At 38.2% G+C, this 13394-nt stretch overlaps 1 protein-coding gene across 1 annotated transcript in view; it reads left to right on the forward strand.

The window, feature by feature from the left end:
* The window catches only part of LOC122788756 (extracellular calcium-sensing receptor-like), a 144216-nt gene that overhangs the window by 45087 nt on the left and 85735 nt on the right, over positions 1-13394 (forward strand). The window contains exon 2 of the mRNA XM_044055649.1: positions 7264-8100. Coding sequence (XP_043911584.1) covers positions 7264-8100 — 837 coding nt within the window. The remainder of the gene's footprint in view (positions 1-7263; positions 8101-13394) is intronic.

Here is a 13394-nt window from a genome sequence, read left to right on the forward strand (position 1 = left end):
AAACCTCAGAAAAGGTCTAGAAAGGGCACGGCAAGTGAATCTTAATCTCAACCCTCACAAATGCAAATTCAGGCTACAAAAAGTTACTTATGTTGGTCATTTATTTACGAGTACAAGCTTACGACTAGACCCTTCAAAACAAACAGCCATCGTTAAGATGCCAGCTCCAGACAATGTTCAAGCCCTGCAACATTTTATTGGCATGGTCAACTACCTAGGCAAGTTCATTCCAGACTTAAGCCAACTTTCAGTGCCACTCAGAGAGCTAACACATAAAGATATATCTTGGTCTCTTTTAGAGCAACACCAAAGAGCATTTGATGTCTTGAAACAGAGAATTGCAAGTCCACCTACCCTCAGATACTATGATGTTCACAAGCCAGTTACACTTTCCTGTGATGTTTTGAAATTTGGACTTGGTGCAGTCATTCTGCAAGAGGATCATCCTGTTGTCTATGCATTGAGAACTCTTGCCTATACCTAAATGCAATATGCCCAGATTGAGAAAGAGTTTTTGGCAACTGTGTTTGCATGTTTGAAGTTCCATGATTATGTTTATGGTAGACCTATCCAGATTGAAACAGACCACCAACCATTAGTCACTATTTTGAGAAGGCCTATGCATTTAGCTCCAGTCAGATTACAATGTATGATGTTGAGATTGCAGAAATACAATTTCAGTCTTGTCTACACAAAAGGCAAACTTCTTTATCTTGCTAATACTTTATCCAGATCACCCAGAAATACCACTGCACAGTATGAGAATGAGAACCTTGATTTTGAAGTCATGGAAGTGAAAGATTGTTCTTCCACGTCTTGATGAGCTGAGAGATCACACAGCCATAGATCAAGTTTTACAAATGCTCAACCACTTTATCAGTCATGGATGGCTGTCAAAGCAATCGTATTTACCTCAAGAAGTGCAACCTTATTTTCCATACAGAGAAGAGATTTTGGCTGGCAAAGGTATCATTATGAAAGGTCCGAAATAAATTGTTCCAAAGTCCTTGCAACCTGAGTACATTACTATCTTGTATCGTGGTCACCCAGGAACTGAATCTACCAAAAGAAGGGCGAGATGACTTGTACTTTGGCCTTCTATGTCACAAGACGTTGAGAGAGCACTTTCTTCTTGTTCAGCGTGTAATAGTACAAAACCTTATCAACAGAAATAACCACTTCAGCTTAACCAGATTCCGTAACTACCTTGGTCGACAGTAGCCACTGATATCCTCGAGTGGAATGGTCAGCATTATTTGGTGTAGTAGACTCTTACTCCAATTGGTTCAAGATTGACCTACTTCCTAATCTAGCATCCAGTACAGTCATTACTAAGATGAAGCATCGTTTTGCTGTGCATGGTAGTCCGCACAAAATTATTTCTGGCAATGGTTCGCAGTTTACAGGCCAACAGTTCTAAAGATTTGTTGAAGAATGGGACTTTACTCATATCACAAGTAGTCCAGAGTACCCATAGTCAAATGGTTTGGCAGAACACATAGTTCAAAGTGGAAAGCAGTTACTAGAGAAGTCAAAAAGAGATAATAGTGATGTTTTCCTGAATCTCTTGAATCTCAGAAATGTTCCTTGTGATAAACATCTTGGTTCACCTGCTCAGAGACGTCTGTTGAGACAAACCAGAACCACATTACCAATCGGTAGTCAATTTTTGGTTCCATGTATCAAGAACAACAGGTTAGTGAAAGCCAATTTGTTGAAGAAGCACCTAACCCAGAAGTCCTATTATGATAAGACCAGTAAACCGTTCAATCCATTACGAGAGGGAGAAGTGGTAAGGATGCAAACGTCCAAAGGTTATGATCGGATTGGTGTCATGAAGAATATTAGTCCAGAGCTGAGATTGTACAGTATAGAATCTGAAGGAGCAAAGGAGCAATCTTCAGTAGGAATCAGAAACATTTGAGACTGGGGTGCATGCTTATATTACAGCAGATAGCCTGTGAGAAAGACTCTTTTCTTAGAGTGAGTTGTCCGGTTTTCCAATTCCAGAGGATGTTCCAGATTACATTCCTGATCCTGTGATGAATCCAGAAGTTTCTGATATGAGTTGTGCACTGCAGACTGTCCCTGTTGCTAAATGTGGTCCCAACTGTTATGTTACGAGAAATGGTCAAATCTCTAAACCCTGTAGCAGATATGAAGCAACCTGAGCATGAACATTGTGTTTTGTTTACAATGTATATAGTAATGCATGTCTATTTCTGATATTGTTTTGTATAAATGTCAATCTTTTTAAGAGGGAGGATGTAGTTCAATATGTGTGTCTATACCTTTAAGAAGCTATCCAAGGGCTTGCACAAGTGTATAAATACTTGAGCACATGCAAGTCTGACTGCCATTTTGTAGTTAGCTGTTGAGATGTAAGCATGCATGCATGTAAGCTCTGTCTGTTAACTAGTTTGTTCATATTTAGAGATATTGCTATCCATCCTGATGTGTTTGTATGCATTAAAGCATATGAACAAAACCCCAAGCCTTTTTGTTTATGTATTAGAGACGAACGAGCAACAATGTCTTTAGTTATGTATGTCTGAGTGTTTGATGCTAACCAGGGTTTCTGTCAAATTAAATTTGACTCAGACAACTCAAAGAGTTGTGCATTTAATTCTCTATTGCAAAGACACAGATTCCCTGGAATACCTTTTGGAATTTCTTTTCCACCTGAGGTTTTTCAAAGAGTTGTTGAACAAATCATTGACTGTATGAAAATTGTTGAAAATATAATTGATGGCATACTAGTTTGGGATGAAACTAAGGAGCACATAGTATGAGGGTAAATAAGTTACTTGAATGGCTGAGACAAGTCAAAATATTCAACCACATCTTGAAAGGGTGAAAACAGTTGCACATATAGAAAGACAATCAGATAGACAAACTGTCCAAGACTTTTGGGCATGGTACAATACACATCCAAGTTTATTTCTAATTGGATGTAAGTGCCCATGTAATTGAAGAAATTGCTTGGAAATAAAGCACATTTGGAGCTAGCACAAAATGAATGATTTCAAACCTAAAGAAATATGTTAAATAGTCTCATATTCATCAGTATTGTGATGTGACAAAGCTATTTGTGTTGCAAATTGATGCCTGTCAATTTGGTATGGAAGCTGTGCTTTCACCCAATGTCATCCTATTATTTATAGTTTCAGTGTGTTGAATGTTTCTTAGAATAGATATGCCCTGATAGGGAAAGAGCTTTTGGCTATTGTTTACAGATTTCAAGCATTATGGGAATACATTTATAGGAGGCAAGTCTGTGTTGAAACTGGCAATAAATCACTGCAGAACATTTTTCTTAAGATTCTCCATAAATCACTCATTCGTCTACAAAGAATGGCATTGCTATCACATAAATTTGACTTAACAATGGTGGTATTTAATTCTAGCAGACAGATGCATATTGCTGATACATTAAGTAGAGACTATTTAAAAGACAGCAAAGAGGAAACATAATTTGCTATGACTTAGAAGTGATTTCTGTCTAAATTCTACTATCTACCAGTGTCTGAATAAAGGTTGCTGGAATTTCTTCAGTGTACTGAACTGGATATTGGTGAGAAATATGGAACCATCAGATGGGCCAGATGACAAGAAAAATATTCCACAACCAATCCATATGTACTATGATTCATGATGATTTATTTCAATAATAGTATTCAGACAGAAAAAAAAATCATGAGGCTCAACTTTGGAATAGTAAAATGCACAGACTACTCAAGACATCATGCTTTGCCTGGTATGTCTCAACAAATTGTGATGGTGATTAGAACAGACAGATTGGCAAAATGCTTCACAAAAATAATGTAAAAATGTAAATTTTTCTATATAAGATTACAGATACGGCATTGAGCAAATTGACTGCTGACTTGTTTCATTCTGAGTACTGTTGTTATCTAATGTGTGCTAACTATTACTTAAGGTATCCTGAGGTAACAAAGATGTGAGATGTAGCATCACATTTAGCCATTGTACTTCATTTTTTTTGAGTTAGGTGATGCCAGATATCCTTAAATTTGAAAATGGTCCATAAATTATTGCTCAGGAATTTCACTACTTTTTAAAGGATTGGGAGTTAAAACATATTGTGATCGGTCTAGGATACCCACATTAAAATAGATGAGTAGAAAGTTTTATAGATAATTAAAATTATAAGAAAATGTACTGCCACTTTGAAGCCAAAGTGCTGTCTAGCTTTACCTGAATAAAAAAAACACTCCACTACAATCTATTGGGTTATCACTTTCACGACTGTTGATGGATAAGAACAGATAATGTCTAGCAGTCAATTCACTGTGGTAAAGAGCTCAACAAAAGCAGAAGTTTGGTATGATGAAAAAACAAACTCCACACCAGGAAATTCAGAAAAAAAAACTTTACTGGTGTATCACCAGTAAAGTTTTTCCCGAATTTACTGGTGTGGAGTGTGTTTTTTCGACTGGTTGGTGTTCATAGTTTGTTAGGAACTGTTGGTATGATGAGACAGCCAGGACAGTATCTATACTTTCATCCATGGAAAATTGTGGGTGTGCAAAACCCAACTGTAAAACACTGCCTTATATGACGTGGGTGTCCAGAAATTAAGGACCATAGAAATTTAAGCTGAACCTTATATAGCCCCTACAGATGCTGTTTATTTCTTCAGTTCGATGGTTGTCTCAATGATTTCTATAGTTGCATATTGTAACAGGAAATGTTAACTTTCACCTTTTGTAGGAATTATTTATTTTCCTTATTAGTACTATGTTAAGAAGGTTAATCAGAAAAGCAATATTATACCTATGTCAGTATTATTGCATTTATCTTATATATGTTTTGAACTGAATTACTGCATTTTTTCACATTCGTTGCAACAAACTCATGGCTAGAAGAGGGCTCTTTGTGGATCAGCCTACCAAAAATGCTCAACAAATAAATAAAACATAATATAACCTATGTGCTAATGCTTTCATGAAATTACTTACACAATGTATCTTATTTACTTAAGTGATTGTTCATTGATATTTTGGTCTGTCACTGACTTTATGAGCCTTGTAAATCTCATTATGTCAGATAATCTAAAACAGATGTGACTCTAGGTGAAAAATTCATAGCACAGTCCTAGGGATATTTTTTATAGTGGCCAATCAACATATGCAGCATGTCTTTGGGAGGACATTGGATTGCTAAGAGAAAGCCTTCACAAAGTTGGGAAGAACATGCAAATTCCACCCAAGTAGCATTCAGGTGGTGTGGTGGTGTGGTAAAGGGAGATGAACACCAACTGAGCAAGAATAGGTTGAGGGTATGATGCATGCACAGGGTGAACACTCATGTTGTGAGCTGTGTGACACATGCACAGTGTAAACACTAAGTCTGCTGACTGGAGTGAGTGATGTGCTGTACATACAGTGTGAACACTCACTGTGCATTTGAGGAGTGGATATTGTGATGCATGCACAGGGAGAACACTCATTGTGGATATGAGGACTGGGTATTTTGATGTGTGCTCAGGGAGAATATATATTATGTATGTTTATAGTGAGTGGTGTGATGCAAGCACAGTGTGAACACTCAGTCTGCATGTGTGGAGTGGATGGTGTGATGCATACATAGGTTGAACACTAAGTGTGCATTTCTGGTGTGATGCATGCACAAGATGACTATTCACTGTGGATGCCTATAATGGGTGGCATGATCCATGCACAGTGAGAACACTCAATGCGCATGTGTGAAGTGAGTAGAGCGATACATGCACAGTTTGAAAACTCGTGGTGTGATGCATGTACAAGGTGAACACCATTATGCATGTATGGAACTGATGGGGTGATGCATGCAAAAGGTGAATGCTCAATGTACATGTCTGAAGTGGGAAGCGTGATGCAAAAGGTAGAACAACACCTGTGCATGTATAAGCCTGGGTGTTATGAGAGAGGTGGTTGAATATTACCTATGCATGTGCAGACCAGACACTAAATATGCATGCATGAACAAGGTAGTAGGGTGCAGAGAGCTGACCACCCACACATGTTAAAGCACAAGAGGGCGAACAGTGCCTAAATACATATGGGGTAAATGTTGTAGTACATAGAGCTGAACAACACCGGTAAATATGTGGAATATGTGGGTTAGGCTGCCATACACTGAGGGCTGAATACCAACTTCACAACTGAATTTGGCAGTGAGAAGTAGAAAGTTTACATACGTGTTCAGAGGTTTGCTCCATGAGGACTAAACTCTATCTGTGTGATTGTGGGTCATGTGGTATGCTGAAGAGGGCTAAACATTACCTCTGCATGTATCTACTGGGTGATGTGTTACAGAGTACTCAGACATCAGCTGTGCATGTGTAGCATGCATGGTATGATGCACTTGGTTGATCCTCACCTGTGGTTGTGTGGATTAAACACTGTAATGAATGCAGAGAGCTCAAACATCACTCATACATATGTGAGTTGTGTGACATCACAAGCAGTGCTGAAAACCACCTGTGTCTACAGGATGGGAAGTCTAAGGCAGAAAGTTGAATACCTGCTATATATCTTTGGATAATGAGGTGGGGTGAAGAAGGCCTCATTCCACCTAGCACATGTATTCATTTAGTAAGTGTGATTAAGGTCATATTTGTATGTATGTAGAATCTGGAAGGATCTGGGTACTGCTGTTGTGAGGAGACAGGTTTGTGCCTCAGAAAACAAACATGAACGAATTATGCTGAAAATCTTTAAACTGTATTCCCAATTTTTAACAGAATTTATTTAGAAATAACACTTATACACATAACTCCCAAAGTATCAAACTGCAGTGGGATCACTTATTGCTGTTGATGCCTTTGTTACTTGCCTGCATTAGATATTGATAAGAATGACAATGACCAAGGGGCAGAAATGCACATAACTTAAGGCAGAGCAGAAGCTATTTGTGTCATACATGATAGTAACTTACAATTAAGTGATACTTTGACATCCTAGAAAATAAAGGATCTTGACGTTTTTTATTTATAACTTTCATTTCATTCATCATTATACATGTCAGGATTTATGTGATACATTGCAGTGCTTTGTTATGGTATGCTTTCAGGTGATCCAGGTTATATATTTTCCATCTGATGGACACAAGAAGAATGTCTAATCTTACCAGATGTTTTGGACTTGTCTGAGTGCTTAGGAAATGAAATGTGAATGTTGCCACAAGGTGTAACGATTTTCACAACTGCTCGAGCAGAAGCCTAATAAACTACATACTTATCTTTTCTATTCCTTTCAGATTAGCCATTCAGCCACACTTTCAGCCTTTAGTAACAAGCAGGAGTTTCCATCATTTTTACGCACTATACCTGGCAACCAGTTTCAGAAGTATGCAATGGCACAGCTGGTGCGACTCTTTGGATGGACATTGGTTGGGATTGTCGCAGCTGATAATGAAGTTGGAGAAACAGGGAGCCAGGAAATCAAAAGAGAGATAGAGGCATCTGGTGGATGCATTGCTTTTTTGATTAAGACACATTCACTTTACTCTAGCCAAAAAATTGCAAATATTGCTGAGATAACCAAAAGATCAACAGCAAATGTTGTTATTATCCACAGCAATGAAGTTTATGCAAAGCCATTACTGGAAATGCTATATTTGCAGAATGTCACAGGAAAAGTGTTTATCTTTTCTGCATCATTTGTTATTACCCTGGGCCTGTTTCACAAAGAAATGTGGAAACTATTTAATGGTACTCTGGGTCTAGTTCCAAGTACAAGTGACATGCCTGGATTTCGGGATTTCATATACAGTTTGCATCCCTCTACATCTCTAGGAGATATTTTTATAAAATTGTTTTGGCAACAAATATTTAATTGTAAATGGCCAGAAAATAACACATCTCAGACTGCAATTAAAGAGAATGATATGGAAACGTTATTTTGCACAGGGTTGGAGAAGTTAGAGGATCGAGCTGCTGAGCTGGAGTTAAATGATTTAAGTTGCACATATCAGTCCTACTTAGCTGCAAAAGCCCTGGCTCATGCATTCAATAACATGATTTCATGCAAGTCTAGTTATGGGCCATTCTTCAATAGATCTTGTTCTAGCCCTGACTACATTCAGCCTTGGCAGGTAACTTTGGATATTATAAAATAGCAGGACACAAACGCTGCTGATAAATGCGTATGTTCAGAGTACAGCACAGCTGTAAAGAAATTGCTAAATAAAGTAGGAGCAGACTATAGCAGTAACAGCCTTTAAGAATGCATGTAAAAGTATAAATCATAGAAGTGAAAGGCTATTATTAGCTTTCATTTATGGCTTGACCCCAAGACCTCTAGCATACCATGCTGGTGACACTGCTACTGGACAGCAACAGCCTCTGGACAGATAGGTCTTGAGTTTTCCCTGAAGACCTTTATCCTTTCAAGTAGAAAACCCTCGGCATGGTGATCAATGTCAAATTACAAACACGCACACATACATACAGGGAAAGCTCTCTGCTTCTGCACTGTTAGAATCACATAAGTGAAATGATAATATTAGCTATCTTTTGGAATTCAAACCCATGATCAGAGGCATACTGTACTAGTGTCACTACTGTTAGGACAACAGCCTTTGGACAGTCGGTGTTGAGTTTTCACTGAAGAGCTTTATCCTATTATCTAGGAAACCCCACCAGCATAGTGATTGAGGTAAAATCACACACACACACCACACACACACACACACACACACACACACACACACAGATAAATCCTTCTTTTAAGCTCTGCTAGAATCATATGTAAAAACATAAATAATTTTTAGGGGGTGGAGACAGATAAAATATAAATAAACTGTTGGTTAAGTAGGTTTTCCAACTTATATAACAGATATGAAAGTGAAAAGATTATGTGTGACTAAATGGTCCTCATCTGCTACCATAGATTATGTTTCTGTGATCAGTATGTAGACAGTGTTTTATTCCTCTCAAAGATACGTAGATTATTTTGAAATTATAGATTTAGATTTTAAACGCAATGAAATTGTTAAACTGCATATTTCACTACATGCTGGATAACCTGTAAACATCAATGGCCTAATAATTTTCTTCCATGTCCACAAAACCAGATTTATGTCTGTTCTATATAGTCATAAAGCCTCTTTCAAATTCTGAATGTATGCTACCAGGAAGAAGTTTATTTCCAACATCATTTCATGTATCTGACAAAAATGCACCATTTTCTTCATGCATGTAGCATCTTTTTTCAGATTAAAAGACAGTGAAATATGTGCAGGACTATCTTCTTTTCTCAAGAAAGAGGACTTTGCTAATGATATGACATTTTGAAAGTTATTCTTAGTCCTAATCTTTTATCTTTTTTCAGATTATGACAACAGACCTACTGCTGTCACATTCTCATTCACTGACTAACTTGTGATTAACAGTACAATTTGATTCATTTTGGTTTTAGTTGCTAAATAGAGCTTGCCTTTCTTAATGTTTGAGGGGTTAGGTTTAGACAGAAAGGCAACACTGATTTTGTTTAGTATGTCTTATCTTTAAGATCACCTGCAAAGGTTTTTATCATTCCTTTGTACTGTAATTACACTCTTACTATGTAAAGTGGTGCTTCTGGTCTTAAAACATGAACATTTTTACTTCATTTATTTCACTGGATGTGTATGTATTATATTAATAATCTTGTACTGTATGCTGAGCAGTTGTCCAGGTATGACCTGATTCTGCATCATCATATTTTTTGTCATCTGATGATGCAATTGTAGGGACAAACAGTTTGTAACTGGTGGGTGTTTTACAGTCTGCAACTGATTTCAACAGAAAGTGACACAGAATGTATCACAATCAGTCAGTCTCTGAAGTAGTCAGACAATAAATAACAAAATACAGTTACATTAAATAACAAGATAACAAAAGCTTAATGGAACAAGATAAGATTCCTGATAAAGTGTATAGTGTTTCGCATGCAGTGTAATAACACAGATGTAGCACGATAAATAGTTATCTAACATGGAATAATCACTTTTAGGAAGAAAACTGGGTGTGGGGTAAGTTAATCATCTGGATGATAGCCTTAGAGTAAAGGGTGTTTATCTGTGTTATTTGCTTTTGTTACCTTTTACATGAATGTAACCACATTTAGTTATTTGTTTATTTATTGCCTAAGTGACTGATTGAATGACTAACTGAGTTATATTTACTTTATTTGTTGCAATCTTCTGCAGACTACCTACTCTCTACAAAATGGTTTGTCCCCACAATTGCATCATCATGCCTACTGAATCTGGTGGGAAAGCCACTAAGGCTATGGGTGAGGGTAAAACAGTACATATCACCTACCTCGACCTGGCCAAAGCATTTGACACAATTCCTCACTCAGTTATTATAAATAAACTGATAAAACTGGGCATAAATACCAACTTCACCAGATGGCTAACCAGTTGGCTCATGGACAGGGCACATATGGTGAAAGTGGGTGAATTCAGATCCAGCAAGAGGCCATTCACTAATGGTGTGCCACAGAGATCAGTACTGGACCACTCCTGTTTGGAGTATACTTCTCTGAAGTCAAGGCTAATTTGGAAAGCCTCTGGATAACAAAGTTTGCTAAAGACTGCAAACTGGGGGCAATCACTGAATCCCCTAATGATGTAAATATCCTTCAGGAGGGTCTAGATTAGACAAATGATTGGTGCCAGAACCATCCCCTAAAACTAAATGTGAAAAAATGCATTATCATACCCTTTGGGAAGTCAAATATCCATGTAAATTACAACATCAACAGCACAACCCTAAGAGTAGACTCAGAGGTGAGAGGTCTAGGTACACAAATAGATAGCAGCCTGAACTTTGACTGCCATGTACCCACAGTGGTAAGGAAGTCCTTGTATCTATCACAACTTATAAGTAAAACTTATGGTATTCAAATCTAAGGAAATTATAGTACCACTGTACTCAGCCCTCATTAGACCAATAATCAAATACAATGCACCATTTGGCATGTACTTGACTGGGCACTTACAGCAACTTAAGCAACCTCAGAGGTGCCTCACAAAAAAAATACAGGGTGTAAACAACGTGCTATATGAAAAATTAAAGGCCTTATCCTTCTACTCTGTCTCCTACTGACTATTATCGGGTGACCTATGTCTGAACTACAAGGTACTTACAAATCCAGCCCTGATACAGCTACTACACATCCGCAAGCCAAACAGCATGAGGGTCATGCAATCTAGGGATCTAAACTTAGTCATCTACTCAAACAAAACATGCTGGAGAGATAAATATGTGTCTCAGAGATAGCCCCTTCATTAGAACAGTCTTACTATTCACATTAAGCAGAGCCCCTCCCATGGATACATGCATACATGCATACACATATTACAAGCATGGGCATTAATGCCCTTCTAGCTTGCCAATATACCAAAACACTTGGTCTCATAATAAGCATTCAGGCTATTCTTAAAAATATCTAAACTAGTACTTGCTTTAATGTAGTTTGGTAGTCTGTTCCATGCATCATCAAATATTTCAAAGAACCAATTAGTACACTTCTCATTCCTATAGAATCTCCCTTTTTTGATTTCTCCAAGTCTTTTGGGTTTCTAATACCATGATGGGAATGGACCCCATTCCTAAGTCAGAGTACGATTAAAGTTCATGAAATTAGTATTATTTCACTCTTTGATGTTAGCCAAAAGTGCTCTTCGCAGTACCCGCAGTGTGCCCAGCAATGACTCCTTCTGCAATTCATTGGGTCATTGAGGAGCTCTGCTTCAAATGCAGTGGGAGCTTATTCCAGAGGAGCGGTAATTGCTGAGAGATATATCTGTATCTCTATCATGTTCTGTTGATGTCACAGGCTAAGCTGATATCTCTGGAGTGAGTTATTCTTGTCCCATTTGATTTGCGGATGTGCAGTAATTCCATTGTAGATTCCAGGACTGCTCTTTAGGCCAGGCACAGGTCGCCTCTCAGTAGCCTGTGTGATACAGAGTACAGTGACAGGGCTATTAGTCTTTCCATGTATGTCATGCTTTGGAGGCCCGGGATTCTCCTGGTAAGAAACCTCTGTGGTCTCTCTAGTTGCTGCAGGTATCTGGTGAGGTACATATAGAAGGGAGCTTTGTATTTGATTAGTGGTCTGATAAGGGTCGAGTACAGTGGAGCTATAAACTCCCTGGTCTTGAATGCAATGTCCTTATTTATGAGATGTGCAATGCAGAATGCTTTCCTTGTCACTACATATATTGGGTAAAATCTGGTTATATTGGCTAGGCTTGTAAGGGCTCTTAAGCAGTTAGCCTAGTAATCTCCTATGAACGTATGAATCATAAGGTGGGGTCACATAATATGCAATCAAAAAGTAACTGGACAGCTGCTTATTATGCAGTAAATGTAAATACAAGTTTATTAATTTTAGTAAACATAGTTCCACTGAAGTAACTAATGTAAACATTGCATATAGTAGAATAAGAAAGTAAACTTTACATTTATAGAACATAATTACAGGAAAAAGAAACCATCACCGGAATGAGAAATGGCTGGAAGTGACCATCATTCAGGCAGTCATCAGGGATGGTTCAGCAAATTTTCTTGCTTACTCTAATCCAGCAGGCACTCAAGCAGAAGGTATAGATGTAAGCTGTGTCTGAATGGGACCAAAGGTAGTGCAATGGAAGGTTAAAAGATTCATGTAGATTTAAGAGTTTTGCTTTTTTAACCCCTAATCTTAAAAGTGTTCATTAAGGACACTTTGTGAGTTTGACAGAGAGGACCACCACATTGTGATTTATTTTGCATATGTTTACCAAATATACAACATTTTACATGTAGATACAACAGCAGGGTTCAGAGCTGCAGTCTTGAGTGTGTCCTCCTTTGGATGAGATGTCTAGTAACTATGAACCTGTTATCAGTTTTCCAGCCATTTCCTATTGCATAGCATCAGTAGGTGATAGTAAACAGGTTTGGCGAACTTCACCCCCTGTCCCCACCAAGCATGCCAAATAACCTACCTGCCACCTGCTCTACATACTCTACATACACTACATACTCTGCCTAGTATCTCCAGAGACCAGATCATAGCCACACTCTCCAAGGCCAGAAACACAGCCTCTATGGGACAGGACAACATCCCAGGCTATTTATTAAATGGTCTAAAACAGGAGTTAGTCTAACCGCTGAGCATGCTCTTCATCTCAGTCTAAGCACTGGCTTTGTTCCATCTGAGTGGAAAACAGCAACTGTAATCTCTTTGCACAAAGGGGGGTCCCTGAACTGACCCCAGGAACTATAGACCCATAAGCCTAACCAGCCTTATCTGCAAGGATATGGAGAGAATCATCATGGATCTTATCAACAAGGATAATAGGTGACCACACACTTGACCCGACCCAGTCTGGCTTCATTAAATGCAGAT

Source organism: Protopterus annectens, chromosome 14.part0 (assembly GCF_019279795.1).
Source record: "Protopterus annectens isolate FY-2018-M chromosome 14.part0, PAN1.0, whole genome shotgun sequence".
Lineage (NCBI taxonomy): Eukaryota > Metazoa > Chordata > Ceratodontiformes > Protopteridae > Protopterus > Protopterus annectens.